Here is a 17,831-nt window from a genome sequence, read left to right as displayed (position 1 = left end):
GTAGTTTTATGTCCCTTTTTGTTGATCTGTAGTTGGTACCTCAGAGATACTGTGAGTTTGTATTCTCGTGAGCTCAAATGTCAGATGACCAACCTGCAAGGTGCAATCACCTGAAGGTTTTATCAGGCAGAGGTGACTCATGTTCCCACATCTGTCTTCCTGCTTGTCGGGGAGACGTTGGGTCTCTGTTTAGGTAGTGGTGGGGTATCATACATCATAGGTGAGAACTAGTTTCTTCTGTGTCTATGGTGATCACTGCTTTGACGTTAGCTCTTATCTCTGCAGAGAAAGTAAATCTGCCTCCCCATGTCTGAATGCATCTTCTGATCCTCTCTTCTCAATAGGTTCTTGATGCAGCTGAGCATTGGTTGGATCTTGAATGCACTGACATATAACTGGAGGCCCCTCACCAGATTTGAATAATAGTTTTAGTCATAGATTTGAATCATGTTGACCTCTGATTTTATTCATCAGAGAGTGATCTGGGGTACTTGATCTTTGCAGCCAGGGGCAAAGTGCATATTTTCAGTATCTGTAACATTAGCTGGATTATATTTCTGGTTCACTTTCAACCTCATCTTTTTTATATATAATCATTGGAGGCTAATTACTTTACACTTTTGTGGTGGATTTTGCCATACATCAATATAAATCAGCCACGGATGCATGTGTCCACCCCCCTTTTGAACCCCCCTACCACCTGCCTCCCTACCCCAGAGGGATGTCTGTCTTATATATACAGTCGTTACTGTCTTTCTAAATTCCATATACATGTCTTAATATACTGTATTGAGTTTCTCATTCTGACTTACTTCATTCTGTATATTAGGCTCCAGTTTCCTCCACCTCATTAGAACCGACTGAAATGCATTCTCTTTTATACCTGAGTAATATTCCATTGTGTAATTGTATCCCAACTTCCTTATCCATTTGTCTGCCAATGGACTTCTAGGTTGCTTCCATGTCCTAGCTATTGTAAACAGTGCTGCAGTGAACACTGGGGTACATGTGTTTCTTTCAATTCTGGTTTCCATGGTGTGTATGCCCAGCAGTGGGATTCCTGGTTTGTATGGCAGTTCTATTTCCAGTTTTTTAAGGAATCTCCACACTGTTCTCCATAGTGGTTATACTAGTTTGCATTTCTACCAACCATGTAAGAGGGTTCCCTTTTCTCCACACCCTCTCTAGCATTTATGGTTTGTAGACTTTTTGATTCAGCCTCATCTTTATCAGGATCCTTCATGTAGTATGAACATGGCACAGCTGGAGAGTTTCAGTAACTCTCAGTTTAACTCTGTGCAGGCTGTATAGCTTTCATCCCCTTGTTCCGGGTGAACAGAGACTCGTTAGCTGTCTCACACTGGAGATCTTTCTTTTGTCATCAAACTTTGGCAACCATTAAGACAGGAATATCATTTGAGAACTTCTTTTCTTGTTTGTTGCTTTATTGTCCCCTTTGCCTGGAACCTCTGATAGACCCTCTGAGTTTAGACTATGTCCACAGGGCCATAGTGAGTCCAGGCTGAGGAATGAGCATCACTGGGCTGCCACTCTGTGACACCCCCACCAACTGACCACAAGCAGTGGTTTCTAATCTGAATCACCAATCCTACACATACAACCTCATAGGATATAAACTGCCAGGTGGGCTAAGCTTAGCTGCGAGTTACAGGACAGGAGACATAGCTTTGGGCACAGCTGCTTTAGTTGAGCTCTCAGAGATGTTCCTTACAGGAGGGACATTATCCCTGTCATCTCAGCTTTGTAAGGAACCATACTAGATGGATGGATGTGAACCCACCACAGGTGAGATAACTTTAGTTCTGTAAAGATCTGAACCCATTGTAAATGACCATGAGCACAACTTCTAGGGACCTAAAACAGACATATTTGACAGAAGACTCACAGTTCCTTTGTGAAAAATGAGGTGTATCTTCATCAATCATCATTTAAATTCCATGCAAAGTCTTTCTAGCCCAAATGCATTTCATACATCAGGCGAGTCTTGCTGTCAACAATGTGGTCATGAAAGGCTGCTGACTTTCCACTTTGTTGTAATCAAATAGGTTTCCCAGGACACAAAGCACATGCAACAAAAACAGCAACAACAACAACAACAACAACAACAACAACAACAAAACCTTAGGGAAAAAAAAAGGCAATATGATCTTTACAGGAGTAAAATGTCCAGGACTGATATTAATGCTTTTTCCCACATATCTAATTCAGCTCCCAGTTCTGTCCTTTGACCTCCTCTCATCTCTCACTCTCACCTGCTGCTCAGAATTTCCTTCATCATCTTGTCCCTCAAGCTATCACCATCTCTCCCCTGAGCAGCTGAGCCGGCATCCTACCTGATCTTCCCAATTCCACACTGGGTCCATTCAACATCTCACACCCCAAGGCACAGCTGGTCATGCCCTTACTCTTCTCTGATGGGAAAACATTGATAACTTCTCCTGACTCTCAGAAATGGGTCCCCAAATGTTACGTAATTTGGGAAGTGTCATATTTAATGTCACTGTAGCCTCTTATAATACAAGACTAGCAGTCTTCTGTATACAGCCACATTGGCCTTTCAAAACTCATACAAGATGATATGTCTTCCAGAAACAGATCATTTCCTTCACCTAATACACACTTTTTCTCTTTCTCTTTTAATGTCTCCTTCATCTTCTTCAGTTTTCAGTTCAATCCTTGTGTTTTAAGTTGGAAGTTTTGGATAATTCCATCTTTCCCCCCAGTCTTTGATTTCTGAACAACACATATGTCTCTCTAGTAGTGTTTTCTCTATCTCTTTATATATATATGCAAGTGTTAGTTGCTCACTTGTGTCTGACTCTTTGCATCCCCATGGACTGTAACCTGCCTAGCTTCTCTGACCATGGAATTCTTCAGGCAAGAATACTGGAGTGGGCTGCCATTCTCTTCTCCAGGGGATCTTCCTGGCCCAGGGATTGAAACTGGGTCTCCTGCATTGATCATAGACTCTTAACCATCTGAGACACTAGGGAAGCCTGGGATATGTATGTATGTATATATATATATATATATATATATATCTGAATTTTAATTTGCTATTACTTTCCAAGTGACTAGCAAGCCCATTCATTTTAGTTTAAACACTCTATTTCCACTTTCTATGTATGGATATTAGTCCAATTGACAATACACAATTTTTTTGGCAATAATAATTAGTTGAATGATCTTGCCTAATATTTTGAGAATTTTTTTCTCAAAAGCAACGTTAATTTCATCTGTGTTTCTATTTTTTTATGTATCTGACTCATGTGATCCGATGAATCTATTTGCACCATCTCACGCCTCACCATCCTCATACTTTCATGTTATTAATCTCCTATCAATGTCCTTGGTTGGCACATTTCTGAACCAAAATGAAATCAATATTTACACACTTGAGACTGCCCAAGACCTCTTAGCTGGTCTAGGTCTCCTTACTTCTACAGCCTCAGTGCCTTGGTTTAATTGGGTCCATGAAGTCACCTCTGTCTGTCTTTGACTAACTCACTGGGTTAAGAGACCTGTCAAGGAGGACCCTGAATTCCCATTCTGTGTATTGATGATATATGATTTCTGTAGGTCACTATCTTTATTTTCACATCTGAGAAAGGAATTTTTTTTACTATCTACACAAAACTATTGTCATATATTGTGGCACGATAATAAGGGAAATCATTGTAAATATTCAACACATGGTGGTAAGGGTTACCGTATAATAAGTCATCAGAAGGGCCTATGTGATAAAAGAACATGTAAAGAGAGAGTGACCTGAAGTATGAGAGAGTCATACTCCAGTCAGAATGGCCATCATTTAAAAGGCTACCAGTAATAAATGCTGGGGAGGGTGTAGAGGAAAAGGAATCCTTCTAGACTCTTGGTGGGAGTGTAAAGTTTTGCAGCCACTATGGAAAAAATTACGGAGGTGTTATAAAACAAATAAAATAGCGTTACTGTATAATCCTATAATCCCACTCCTAGACATATATCCAGATTAAATTCTAATTCAGAAAGATGCATGCACCACCCCGGTACTCATTGTAGCACTATTTACAATAGCCAAGCCATGGAAGCAACCTACATGTCCATCAACAGATAAATAAAGAATACATACAATGGAATCCTAGTCATAAAAAGGATGAAATACTGTCATTTGCAGCAACATGGATGGACCTAGAGATTATTATATCCAGTGAAGTAAGACAGAAAGAGAAAGAGAAATATTGTGATATCACCTATATTTGGAATCTTAAAAAAAGATACAAATAAATTGATTTACAAAACAGAAATAGACTCATAGACATCGTAAACAAGCTTATGGTTACCAAAGTGAATGGGTAATGGAAACAAATTAGGAGTTTGGTATTAATATATACAATCTACTACACTTAAAATGGGTAAACAAGGGTTCTCTATATAGCACAGGTAAGTATACTCAATGTCTTATAATAAATTTTAATGGGAAAAGAATATGAGAAAGAATATATACACATATATCTGTATATATATATATATATCTGAGTGTGTATATATATATATATACATACACGTATACATATCATGCACGCCCAGTCTCTCAATTGTGTCCGACTCTTTCAGACTCCATGGACTATCCTGTCAGGATCCTCTGGCCATGGGATTTTCTAGGCAAGAATGCTGGAGTGGGCTGCCATTTCCTACCCCACAAATGTTCCTGACCCAGAGATCAAACCCATATCTCCTGCACGGGGAGGCAGATTCTTTACCACTGTGCCACCTGGAAAGCCCTACACACACACATACACACACACACACACACACACACACAGACATGCACGTGTATGTGTGTGCACCCTTAGTCATTTGAGTTGTGTCTGACTCTTTGAGAACCTTTGGACTATAGCCCTCCAACTTTCTCTGTCTATGGGATTCTCCAGACAAGAATAATGGCATGGGTTGCCATGCCCTACTCCAGAGGATCTTCCCAACCCAGGGACTGAACCCAGAAGCCTATATTTAATTAGGCTTCCCTGGTAGTTCAGGTGGTAAAGAATCCACCTGCAATGCAGGAGACCCAGGTTCAATTCCTGGGTTGGGAAGATTCTCCGGAGAAGGTCATGGCAACCCACTCCAGTATGCTTGCTTGGAGAATCCCCATGGACAGAGGAGCCTAGCAGGCTACAGTCCATGTGGTCGCAGACTCCGACACAACTGAGCAACTAAGCATAGCACAGCACAGAATATATATATATCAGAGAAGGCAATGGCACCCCACTCCAGTACTCTTGCCTGGCAAATCCCATGGACGGAGGAGCCTGGTGGGCTGCAGTCCATGGGGTCGCTAAGAGTCGGACACGACTGAGTGACTTCACTTTCACTTTTCACTTTCATGCATTGGAGAAAGAAATGGCAACCCACTCCAGTGTTCTTGCCTGGTATATCCCAGGGACGGAGGAGCCTGGTGGGCTGCTGTCTATGGGGTCACACAGAGTTGGACACGACTAAAGTAACAGCATATATATATATCTATACATATAAATAAAATCACTTTGCTGTACCCTTAATACTAACACAACACTCTAAATCAACCACACCTCAATTAAAAAAAAAAGAGTGAGTAATACTGATACACCATGATGAGACAAGAGCAGGTATAAAAGCCCAAATACTTACCTGGTTTAGGGCTTTTTACATTGAGGATGTGCTTTTAGCATGGAGGAGAAAAAGCAGGATAGATGGTGGGTCACTCACAGATCTCTGTAAGAAAAGCTCACTAGTTTGTGTTTTGGTAAAGAAAAATAACAATCAACGCATAGATGAGGATAGATGAAATTTGTCATGTGACATGAACTGGAAATAAAATGTTTAGAATTATTATAAAAAGAATCATTTTACCAGGTCAAGAAGCTCCTTTTTTATTTTTTATCTTTTTTTTTTTTATTTTTTCTCCTTCCATATTTGTTCTTGGGTCATCCTTGATTTCTGGATAACTAGTGTCATTTTGCTTCTACTTGTCTTACTCTACACTTGTCACCTTTCCAATCATTCAAGGATCTGTGAACGAGACAACTGTCAGAAATCTAGACAGTGAGGAGCAGGTGAGCCACTGCCATGGCTTCAGGAATCCTGATGAACATACAAGAGGAAGTGACCTGCCCCATTTGCCTGGAGCTTCTGACAGAACCCCTGAGCCTTGACTGTGGCCACACCTTCTGTCAAGCCTGTATCACTGCAAACAACAAGGAATCCATAGTTGGCCAAGAGGGGCACAAAAGCTGCCCTGTATGCAGAGTTAGTTTTGTGCCTGGGAACCTGCGACCTAACAGGCATGTGGCCAATATAGTGCAGAGGCTCCGAGAGGTTAAGGTGAGCCCAGAGGTGGAACAAGAGAGAAATCTCTGTGCTCACCATGGAGAGAAGCTCCACCTCTTCTGTGAGCAGGATGGGAAGGTCATTTGTTGGCTTTGCGAGCGATCTCAGGAGCACCGAGGTCACAACACATTCCTCATGGAGGAGATTGCACCACAGTACCAGGTAAGAGACCAGAATGGAGAAAAAAACAGAGCAGGAGATGGTACTTGAAGGAAATCTCTAGTTTGCATTGGGCTTTAATTACCTGGCTACCAGGGACTTGAGGCCTGTGATTTCTTTTCTTCGCATGCCTACCTTCTGACATGTGAAGAAAATTTCTGTGCATTCCACCCAAGTATAAGCAAACAAATGGACTTTAAGGCAGAAGTAGATATTCATGTGCCTTGTGCTAGTGTGTGGACATCTGGGGCCAAGAGAAGCTCTCATTACCCTTTTAAACATGATAGGTAACTAGGACATTGGGTGGGTTGAGGTGTAATTTTTCTTTCTTACAGAATCTAGTTTCTTTCAGAACAAAGAGAACCAGTCTTCTGAGTCTCAAAGGACACATTCAACATCAAGGTCTTCTTCCAAGTCACAGATTCTAGTCACTTTCACATTTTTTGTAAAGTCTATTCTCTTTGAAAATCAGCCTTATTTATCCACTGTAGTGATGCTGAGAAAGCCCCTATCTTGACAATGGTGTGATTCTTTTCTCACAGAAAATGCTCCAATCATGTCTGCAGAGGCTGAAGGGGAAAAAACAGGAAGCTGAGGAGTTGGAAATTAAAGTCAGAGAAGAGATGTCTACTTGGAAGGTATGAGGAGATGCTTCGTGAGGAAGTTAGACAGGTATCTATGCAGGACCTTGGGCTGGTCACAAGGAGCTGCCTTTTTCTTTGTACCATGACAGTTCAGTCATTTGGCTCATCCTTTTCTTCAGCCTTCCCGTAATCAGTGTGGTATTAAAAAGTGACCATATCAGAAATAAACACAAATACTGGAGGGGGAGTATCTATACAGAGGGTCTCTCTGATGAGGATGGCTAGGGAAGTTTATATTCCATTCTTATCCCTTAACTTCTCAGGGAGATATCTGACAATGGCTCCTGGTTCTGTCCTCAGTGTTCAACTTTTGGGGAGAGGGTGGTGGGAGGGGGTCAGGAGTAATGGAGGGAGGCATGAGCATCCTGGACAGATGTGTGAAAGCTGCCCACACCCAGAGATCCCATTTGGCTCTGAGTTGTCCTCAACAGTGCAGACTTGGGACCATTATTTTGAAATATGGTGTAGAGGAAAAAAATATAAACAAAGTCAGCTACCCCAAGTATTGCTTTCCTCTTTCTATTTCACTTCCTCATGGGCTTCCCTGATAGTTCAATTGGTGGAGAAACCGCCTGCAATGCAAGAGACCCCAGTTCAGTTCCTGGGTTGGGAAGGTCCCCTGGAGAAGGGATAAGCTACCCACTCCAGTATTCCTGGGTTTCCCTTATAGCTCAGCTGGTAAAGAATCCACCTGCAATGCGGGAGACCTGGGTTCAATCCCTAGGTTGGGAAGATCCCCTGGAGAAGGGAAAAGCTATCTAGTCCAATATTCTGGCCTAGAGAATTCCATGAACTATACAGTCCATGGGGTTGCAAAGAGTCAGACATGACTGAGAGACTTTCACTCCTTGTGGGAACTTCCCAAGCAGAATAGTTATTTTTCTGGATCCCAGCCCCAGGCTAATGGTCCAAGTACCTCTCTCTGTCTTTTTCTCATTCCCTAAGACTCAAATAGAAACTGAGATACAAAGTGTCCAGGGAGAGTTTACACAACTAAGACAAATCCTGGACAGTGAGGAGGCGAAGGAACTGAGAAAACTGCAGGATGAGTTGGGAGTTATTCTCAAAGTGCTGGCAGAATCTGAGAATGATCTGGACCAAGAGAAGCTGTTGGTGAACAACCTCATCTCAGATGTGGAGCGCCATTTGCAGGGATCAACAATGGAGCTGCTGCAGGTAAGACTGGAAAGGAACCCAGCCTCTGAGGCAGGAGAGAAATACGTTCCTGTGATCCTTCTGATGCCCTCGCGGAGGCTGCTTTGACCCTGCAATATACCTTCTCTGCATCTATATCAGAGGTTGTAAGAATACCTGAATTATTCAACGTAGGAATAACAACGGAAGTTCTATTTTTATTGTCATCAAGATCATTGCAAACACTTCTTTGTTGAGAGAAGATTATTGTGTTCAGTGATTTTCCGTAAGGCCTTGTTTTCTGTGGCCCAGTGCTGAACATTTATCAAGTACCTTTTCATGATTCAGATTATCACAGACAAATTCACTTCAGATTCCAAGACGTATTTTTTTCCTCAATGTGTTGGGATTCTCTACCTTTTTCTGTTTTTTAAGACAGTTTGTGAAGAACTGTTATTTATCTTTAAATACTCAATATAATTTACCAGCATCGCCATTTCACTCTGGGTTTTTCTTATTGGAAAAGTTTAAAATATACATATTTTTTCTTTCTTTTTTGCTTGTATGAAGATTATTTAGATTTTTGCAACATGTTAGTCCTTTATTGTATATTTTTGTAGGAAGTTGTCTATCCTAAGTTGCCTGGTGTGTAAACATAAAGTTAGTTATAACAATTGCTTATTGTACCTTAAATGTCTATAGTACTCAGAGCAAACTCCCTTTTTGTATTCCAGATTTTGCTTCTTCATTTTTTCCCTTCTCCTTTTAGTTACTTTAGTCAATTATATTATTTTTTTCATAAGCATTGTTTCATTGATTTTGTGTATTTTGTAAATTTTCTGACGCATTTATTTCTGCTCTCACCTTTGTTTTCTTTGTGTGTTTGTACCCTTTTCATGTGCATGTGTGCATGTGTAATGTGTGCGTGTGTACACTGTTTTTTAATAACTTTTCTTTCCTAGTAGATCACTGATTTCAGAGCATCTTAATAAGAAAAGCAGCAGTGTCTTAGTTTTTTTCCATTCATTTTGATTTAGTGTTTGTTTTTATTCACATAAACTTATTTTCCTATTTCCTATGCAATTTCTTTTTGTTAAAACGTAGATATTTGAAGATGTGTTGTTAATTAGTAATACTTGGTAAGTGTTGAATTTTACTTCTGTAGATTTCAAATTTAATTTAATTGTAATCAGAGAGTGTATATTTTATTCCTTTAAACTTTTCAATTCACTGATAATTGTTTATGGCCTCAGATATCGTATGTCAGGAAAAATGTACATATGAAAAGATTGTATATTCTCCATTCATTGGGTGAAATGGTCTATAGATGTCAGGTCAAGGTGGTAGACTGTATTGTCCATGTCTTCTATAATTGGTTGGCTTCCATATAAACTGTTCTCTCCTTATTGAGAGTGAGTTGAAATCTGCAACAGCTATTGTTCAGTTCTGCATTTTTCCTTTTAAATTTGCTTGGTGAGTTTTCAAGCTCTATTGTTAGGTGTATGCACATGTATAATTGGTTTATCTTTTTGATGTACTAAACCTCTTATCATTATAAAATTATCCTCTCATTCGTTCATAATTTTTATTGTTTTAAAGTCAATTTTTTTCTAATAATAATATAAAAACTTGAAATCATTAGAGCTTGCATAATCCCTAGTTTTTCTCTTTTTACTTTTGCCTATTTGTATCTTTACATCTAAAATACATCCCTTACAAGTGACAATCACTAATTCTTCCTTGTTATCCCATCCAACAATCTCTAACTTTTTAATTGGGATATTAAGATGATAGCTTTAATACAAATCCTGATATAGCTGTATTTAAACTTCACTACTTGCTTTCTATTTGGCTACTGTAGTTTTCATTCTTCTCTTTCTTCCTAACTAGCTTCTTTTGTGTTAAACAAATATTCCTGGTATAAAATTTAAAGCTTTCCTATTTTCTAACTGTACTAAAAAAAAAAATTCCCCCCTGTGGTTGCTCTAGTGCTTATACAGTGTTTCCTATCCTACCATGATCTACTTCACACTAAAACTAACTTATTTTCAGTAAATACAGAACCTTCCTGTAACATTGCTTCACTTCTTTCCAGCAACAACACAATGATGATTTTACTATGGAAACCTGATTCTATGTAAACTAATCACTGCAGGCTTCTGAACTTTTGGTTACACTGGAAGGGAAAGTTCTCTTCTGGAGTTTATATCAGGAGATTCATCTTCTCTTTAAACTGAGAATAAAGTCAGTAGAGGTAGAACGAATAGAATTGGCGAAAGACACAAGCCAGCTTCTGATGACAAGGTTTGAGCTTAAGAATTAGACTTTGAATGAATTTGCAATTGACCCCCCCCCACCATCATTTATTTTCTCTCTACTTATTCTAATTTTACTTAATTTTTGTGATACACACACAAGAGCTTTAACACAGAGAATTTTTATCAAAAACCACTGGTTGCTCTTGTTTTTGTTGACATGAAGGAAATAAAGCTTCATGAAAAAGAGATCAGATAAAATGGTGCATATCTATTCTAACTAATAAACTAATAATATATGTGATGATTAAGAAGATTACATGGCTAAAAACTGTTAAGCCATGGACTAAGCAGACAAAGTATAGACGACAGTACATATAAATGCTCAAATTTTTGGACGGTGACTGAATGCATACGGTAACATTATACAAATGGGGTACAAGAGAGGAGTCAATCTGGTTGATGAATAGTAAGTTACATATTAGACATCCTAAGTTACTGATTCCTGTGGCTTATGTTTAACCAAATATATTAACAAGCATTTAAGAGACAAAGCTGAGTAAAACTAAGGCATTAGAAATCAACTGTACTTGTATGTATGCTGGATTTAAGAGAGTGTGAGATCACTTATAGTGTATCAAATGAGATGAAAGAGATGAAAAAAACACCTACAATCATACATTTGTTTGCTTGTACTCTCAACAAGTGCAGTATACGTAGCTTGAGGAATATTAGGATTATGAATTCATCTTTGATTCTCCAAAGCCTGGTTTAATGCTTGGCAAATAATAATACATCACTGTGCACTTTTGTTGAATAAATGGAAGAACTGTGTGTTATTCAAATCATCTCATGGGTCACCAAACTTACAAGCTTTTTGTTTTTCCCATAAATATGTCTCATCTCCAGATACTGGAAGTCTCCCTCATGCTTCTACAAGGGTCAAAGCCTTTTACCTTTTGGGAAATCTGACAACATCGCATGTGTCTTCTGGAATGACTGGCTTCACTCTTGTCTCTACTTTTTGGCTCTCACATTGAGACCATTTTTATTCCCACAATCGATGGCTGATGGGGATGTGAATAAGCTTGGGAAGTGGGGAGACTTATTACTTTTTGACTCATGTTTTCTCTTCTCTCACTAGGATGTGAATGTTATCCTGAAAAGGTATGTGTGGGAAACCAGAGATAGTCCATTGATGCTGTGAAAATAAAATAAATCCCTTACAGTTATCTGATAGCCAATTAGAATAAAACAATGCTCAAGGTACATAAATGGAGGACAGTCTTATTTTAAATTTCTGTTCATACATCAGAGCAAGATTGTTTTATAAACATTAATAATGGACTGGATTCTATATTAAAGAATATTGATTGTGGGAAGTTGCAGAGTTTGGGTCAGTACCAGTATTAAGAACAAGGCATTACAGTATCAGATCCCCATGACTTCAGAAATTTAATTCACACTGTGTGTCAATATGCAGCTCAGGTTCCCATATTTAATAGGTGCTTGACTTGTCATGTGAAGGTTGAGTCTTCTTTTCCGGCCAAACCCCTAGAATTTGAGACAACTCCTTTATATTTTAATTTCTGCTCCCAGAAGAGACAAAGTCCTTGTATGTTTTTCGGCTTAGGTTTCCAAAAACAGATTTGAATGTCAAGGGATGTTTTGGCCCTGGAGCAAACTATTGATCAATCTTGGTCACATACTTTAGAATCCAGAACAGAAAGGTAACATCATTGTGTCTGATGCTACATGGCAGCATCAAGATCTTTGCAAACACATGAAAGTCAGACTACTTTGTTTATTATTCACAATGTCTTTTTCTCCAAGGGTTTGTAATTATTCCTAGTGATTATGAAATCTCAGGGTATTCTGAGAGCCTCTCTATTGGACAGCAGTCTTTGAAGATCTTGGGGCTCTAGAGAGTGTTCTCCTACCTGGTATGTCTCAAATACCCAGGAGCCAGATTCGGCAACCTCACTTTCTGACTCCTTCCTGGAAACACATATCTGTGCAGGGAATGTTCCACAAATTATTGTTTTTAGATACCAACATTTTGTTTTGTTAAATCCATTGCTTGATATTATTTCATATGATCCCTAGGAGGTGGAGTGTGGTGGGTTAATGATTTCATTATAGAAGGAAGAAAACTCCCCTTCTGACATTTTAAGACCATCCAAGTCACACAGAGGGTAGCTGGGAAGGTAGACATGAACACGTTCTTTCTTGCTCCAAGATCAGGCATCCACTCTCTTCTTTCCCAAGGCATCCAGGAAAGACAATTCAGGCCCATCAACAGGGTGAACATATAGCAAGCCAGTGGTTTAGAGGGAAAAAAAATCACATTTGTGAGCACCAACTTTGTCTTCCCTAGGAGTAAAACCGTGGCTCTGAAAGAGCCAAAAACTTTCCCCAAGGAACAGAGGAGAGTGTTTCGAGCTCCTGATCTGAGAGAGATACTGCGTGTGTTTAATGGTGAGGAATGCTACCCAAGTGGGTGTAGGAGGGCTTCTTTGATGGAGGGAAAATGGGTAGGAGGCTCCAATTTCTATGTGTGGATAGAGACAGCAAAGCCCAGACACTATGTGCTAGTGACGTGGTCATATTTATGGGCGATGACCGGGGGCTTGGTTCATCCTGTCGTTCACTATTTCACTACCTCATCATAGCCATTCCCCTCAACTGGAAGAAAATAGATTTCAGGGCTGATTCTATTGCTTATATTTATTTTTTTATTGCTTATATTTAATATTGTGGATTTTTTTATCATTTCAGAGCTGACAGATATGCAACGCTACTGGGGTAAGGAGACATCACCATATAATCAAGACACCCTGTTCTCATCATCTTTTATAATTTTTCATTTTCTAGTAGGTCTCATGTTTTAAGCCATGTTTTCCCTCCTAACACACACAAACATATTACTTTTCCAGTCAGTTCATTCTAAAGATCCCTTTCAAAATGTCACAAGGAAACTACATCATTACCCTAACCCAAGCCTATATTTTTCAACAGTTCAGGTGACCCTGAATTCTCCCAAGAATGCAAATGTCATTTCTCCGGATCAGAGACAAGTGAGATATGCATCCAGTTACCAATGCTATAATGCATATTCAAAGGATAATTATGAAGATTTTGGTGTCCTGGGCTCCCCAGTTATCACATCAGGGAGACATTACTGGGAGGTAGACGTGTCAAAGAAACGTGCCTGGATCCTGGGGATATGTGATGAAAACTGTAAAAATATCATGAAGTTACCATTAGAACTTGGAAATTATGGAAATAGAAATTGTCAAAATGTTTACTCATTACATAAACCTAAAAAAGGAAATTGTGGAAATGGTAAAAATGTTTATTCAAGATATCAACCTAAAAATGGCTATTGGGTCATAGGGTTAAAACAGGATTCTGTGTATAATGCCTTCTTAGGTATTGGGATTTTAACCCTCTCCCTGGGTGTTTCTCCCCATCGTGTTGGGGTTTTCCTAGACTATGAAGCTCGCACTGTCTTATTTCTCAATGTCACCAACTATGGGTTTCCCATTTATAAATTTTCTTTTTGTTCCTTTCCTCAGAAAGTAGTTCCATATTTCAATCCTATGAACTGTCATGCCCCCATGACTGTGTGCTCACCAAGCTGTTGAGTCTTCTTACACTCACACCCACTCCTCTATAGTGCCTCTTACTGTAGGTGCATCTGACACACCTGTGCTTATCTGCAACATACTTACGGGTTTGCCTTGCTGCCTCTCTTTTTTTCCATTTGAACATCCTTCATTCATTAGGAGGGTGAACAATTTCCCTTGTGTCTTATTTTCCCCAATATCATGAATGTGTTAGAAAATCTTAATTTTCCATACTCCATGCTAAAATGATGGATGCCCCATAAAGAAAGAGCAGTATGATGTAATACCTTTGCCAAATTTTACAATCTCATTTACTCTGCCACTGACTGAGAAAATGAAAGAAAGCTTTTCCAAAACGTTTGTATATTCGACCTAATATAGGAGTCCTTCACTAAAGAGTGAGTGCTGAGCTCTGTCTCAGTTTATCCATGATGCCCATATTCATTAAGAAATTGTGGGAAGAATATCATAAATGACATGTACTGACAATCATAGTTTTGTGTTCAGAGGGTCTAAGATCAAGCCCTTTCTCTACATATTCGAAGTGTAACCTTGAATAGCATATTTAAGTGATGTTTATTTCCTTAAAATAATCTTATTATAAAATTGTACCATACACAAGATCATTGTGAAAAAATAAATGCAACTAAGTGTAAAGCATATAACTGTCTCAATAATAAATATTTTATCTATTAACTACTAAACAATAATACCTATACCAGTGTTTCATTAAACAAATTTGTTCCTTTAGGAATACTATGGTTCTTGTCACTGAAGTCTCATTTTTCAGATTCTAGATACCTTTGTGCTGCTGTCAAGACTATTCTACCCCTTCCTGCCATGGAGAATTGTGTGACTGTATATTTGTGTGATCAAAGAATTTTATTATAATTCTTATGTTTCTACATAATAGCTCTTATCAAGTAAACGAAATTCTATGGAGTTCAGTTTCTCATTTAAAAAATCACCTGATTTTTATTGTGACAATTAAACATAACATTTGCAATAACTTCTGTAATTTCTAGCCCATATGGGAAGCCCAGTATAAATGTCTATTCCTTTTTGATTCCTCCTCACTGTGATTGAAATAAATTATTTTCAGAACATGTTACTTTATTTTCCACAGTATTTCTTTGTTTTAAGAAACAAAATAAATTGATTGAAGAATTGCAATTTTTTTTCTCAATCTGCAGTTCAGTTCAGTTCAGTAACTAAGTTGTGTCCGACTCTTTGCGACCAAATAAATCACAGCACGCCAGGCCTCCCTGTCAATCACCAACTCCCGGAGTTCACTCAAAATCACGTCCATCGAGTCAGTGATGCCATCCAGCCATCTCATCCACTGTCGTCCCCTTCTCCTCCTGCCCCAATCCTTCCCAGCACCAGAGCCTTTTCCAATGAGTCAACTCTTTGCATGAGGTGGCCAAAGTACTGGAGTTTCAGCTTTAGCATCATTCCTTCCAAAGAACACCCAGGATTGATCTCCTTTAGAATGGACTGGTTGGATCTCTACGCAGTCCAAGGGACTCTCAAGAGTCTTCTCCAACACCACAGTTCAAAAGCATCTATTCTTTGGCACTCAGCTTTCTTCACAGTCCAACTCTCACATCCATACATGACCAGTGGAAAAACCATAGCCTACAAGACGTACCTTTGTTGGCAAAGCAATGTCTCTGCTTATGAATATGCTATCTAGGTTGGTCATAACTTTCCTTCCAAGGAGTAAGTGTCTTTTGATTTCATGGCTGCAATCACCATCTACAGTAATTTTGGAGCCCAGAAAAATAAAGTCTGACACGGTTTCCACTGTTTCCCCATCTATTTTCCATGAAGTGATGGGACCAGATGCCATGATCTTCGTTTTCTGAATGTTGAGCTTTAAGCCAACTTTTTGACTCTCCACTTTCACTTTCATCAAGAGGCTTTTGAGTTCCTCTTCACTTTCTGCCATAAGGGTGGTGTCATCTGCATATCTGAGGTTCTTGATATTTCTCCCGGCAATCTTGATTCCAGCTTGTGCTTCTTCCAGCCCGGCGTTTCTCATGATGTACTCTGCATAGAAATTAAGTAAGCAGGGTGACAATATACAGCTCAGATCATAAACTCCTTATTGCCAAATTCAGACTTAAATTGAAGAAAGTAGAGAAAACCGCTAGACCATTCAGGTATGACCTAAATCAAATCCCTTATGATTTTACAGTGGAAGTAAGAAATAGATTTAAGGGACTAGATCTGATAGATAGAGAGACTGATGAACTATGGAATGAGGTTCGTGACATTGTAGAGGAGACAGGGATCAAGACCATCCCCATGGAAAAGAAATGTAAAAAAGGGAAATGGCTGCCTGGGGAGGCCTTACAAATAGCTGTGAAAAGAAGAGAACTGAAAAGCAAAGAAGAAAAGGAAAGATATAAGCATCTGAATGTAGAGTTTCAAAGAATAGCAAGGAGAGATAAGAAAGCCTTCCTCAGCGATCAACGAAAAGAAACAGAGGAAAAGAACAGAATGGGAAAGACGAGAGATCTCTTCAAGAAAATTAGAGATACCAAGGGAACATTTCATGCAAAGATGGGCTCGATAAAGGACAGAAATGGTATGGACCTAACAGAAGCAGAAGATATTAAGAAGCGGTGGCCAGAATACACAGAGAACTCTACGAAAAAGATCTTCATGACCCAGATAACCACAATGGTGTGATCACTCACCTAGAGACAGACATCCTGGAATGTGAAGTCAAGTGGGCCTTAGAAAGCATCACTATGAACAAAGCTACTGGAGGTGATGGATTTCCAGTAGAGTTATTTCAAATCCTGAAAAATGATGCTGTGAAAGTGCTGCACTCAATATGCCAGCAAATTTGGAAAATTCAGCAGTGGCCACAGGACTGGAAAAGGTCAGTTTTCATTCCAATTCCAAAGAAAGGCAATGCCAAAGAATGCTCAAACTACTGCACAATTGCACTCATCTCACATGCTAGTAAAGTAATGCTCAAAATTCTCCAAGCCAGGCTTCAGCAATATGTGAACTGTGAACTCCCAGAAGTTCAAGATGGACTTAGAAAAGGCAGAGGAACCAGAGATCAAATTGCCAACATCCTCTGGATCATGGAAAAAGCAAGAGAGTTCCAGAAAAACATTTGCTTTATTGACTATGCCAAAGCCTTTGACTATGTGGATCACAATAAACTATGGGAAATTCTCAATCTTACCTAATTACTCAGTTCAGTTCAGTCTCTCAGTTGTGTCCAACTCTGCACCCCATGAATCGCAGCATGCCAGGCCTCCCTGTTCATCACCATCTCCCAGAGTTCACTCAGACTCACGTCCATCAAGTCCGTGATGCCATCCAGCCATCGCATCCTCACTCGTCCCCTTCTCCTCCTGCCCTCAATCCCTCAAAGCATCAAAGTCTTTTCCAATGAGTCAACTCTTCGCATGAAGAGGCCCAAGTACTGGAGCTTCAGCTTTAGCCTCATTCCTTCCAAAGAAATCCCAGGACTGATCTCCTTCAGAATGGACTGGTTGGATCTCCTCGCAGACCAAGGGACTCTCAAGAGTCTTCTCCAACACCAGAGTTCAAAAGCATCAATTCTTCGGTGGTCAGCCTTCTTCACAGTCCAAATCTCACATCCATATATGACT

At 39.4% G+C, this 17,831-nt stretch overlaps 1 protein-coding gene across 1 annotated transcript in view; it reads left to right on the top strand.

Annotated features, from left to right (window-relative positions):
* LOC128059861 (uncharacterized) overlaps positions 1 to 14,208 on the top strand; it is a 29,147-nt gene extending 14,939 nt beyond the window's left edge. Inside the window, 8 exon segments of the mRNA XM_052652136.1 lie at positions 4,439 to 4,443; positions 6,082 to 6,531; positions 7,071 to 7,166; positions 8,118 to 8,348; positions 11,706 to 11,728; positions 12,939 to 13,039; positions 13,340 to 13,366; positions 13,580 to 14,208. Of these exon segments, the coding sequence (XP_052508096.1) occupies positions 4,439 to 4,443; positions 6,082 to 6,531; positions 7,071 to 7,166; positions 8,118 to 8,348; positions 11,706 to 11,728; positions 12,939 to 13,039; positions 13,340 to 13,366; positions 13,580 to 14,208 (1,562 nt within the window).
* The last annotated feature ends 3,623 nt before the right edge of the window (positions 14,209 to 17,831 follow it).

Source organism: Budorcas taxicolor, chromosome 15, assembly GCF_023091745.1.
Source record: "Budorcas taxicolor isolate Tak-1 chromosome 15, Takin1.1, whole genome shotgun sequence".
Lineage (NCBI taxonomy): Eukaryota > Metazoa > Chordata > Mammalia > Artiodactyla > Bovidae > Budorcas > Budorcas taxicolor.
Note: the sequence above shows the minus strand (reverse complement) of the source record. Positions and strands in the feature narration are given on the sequence as shown.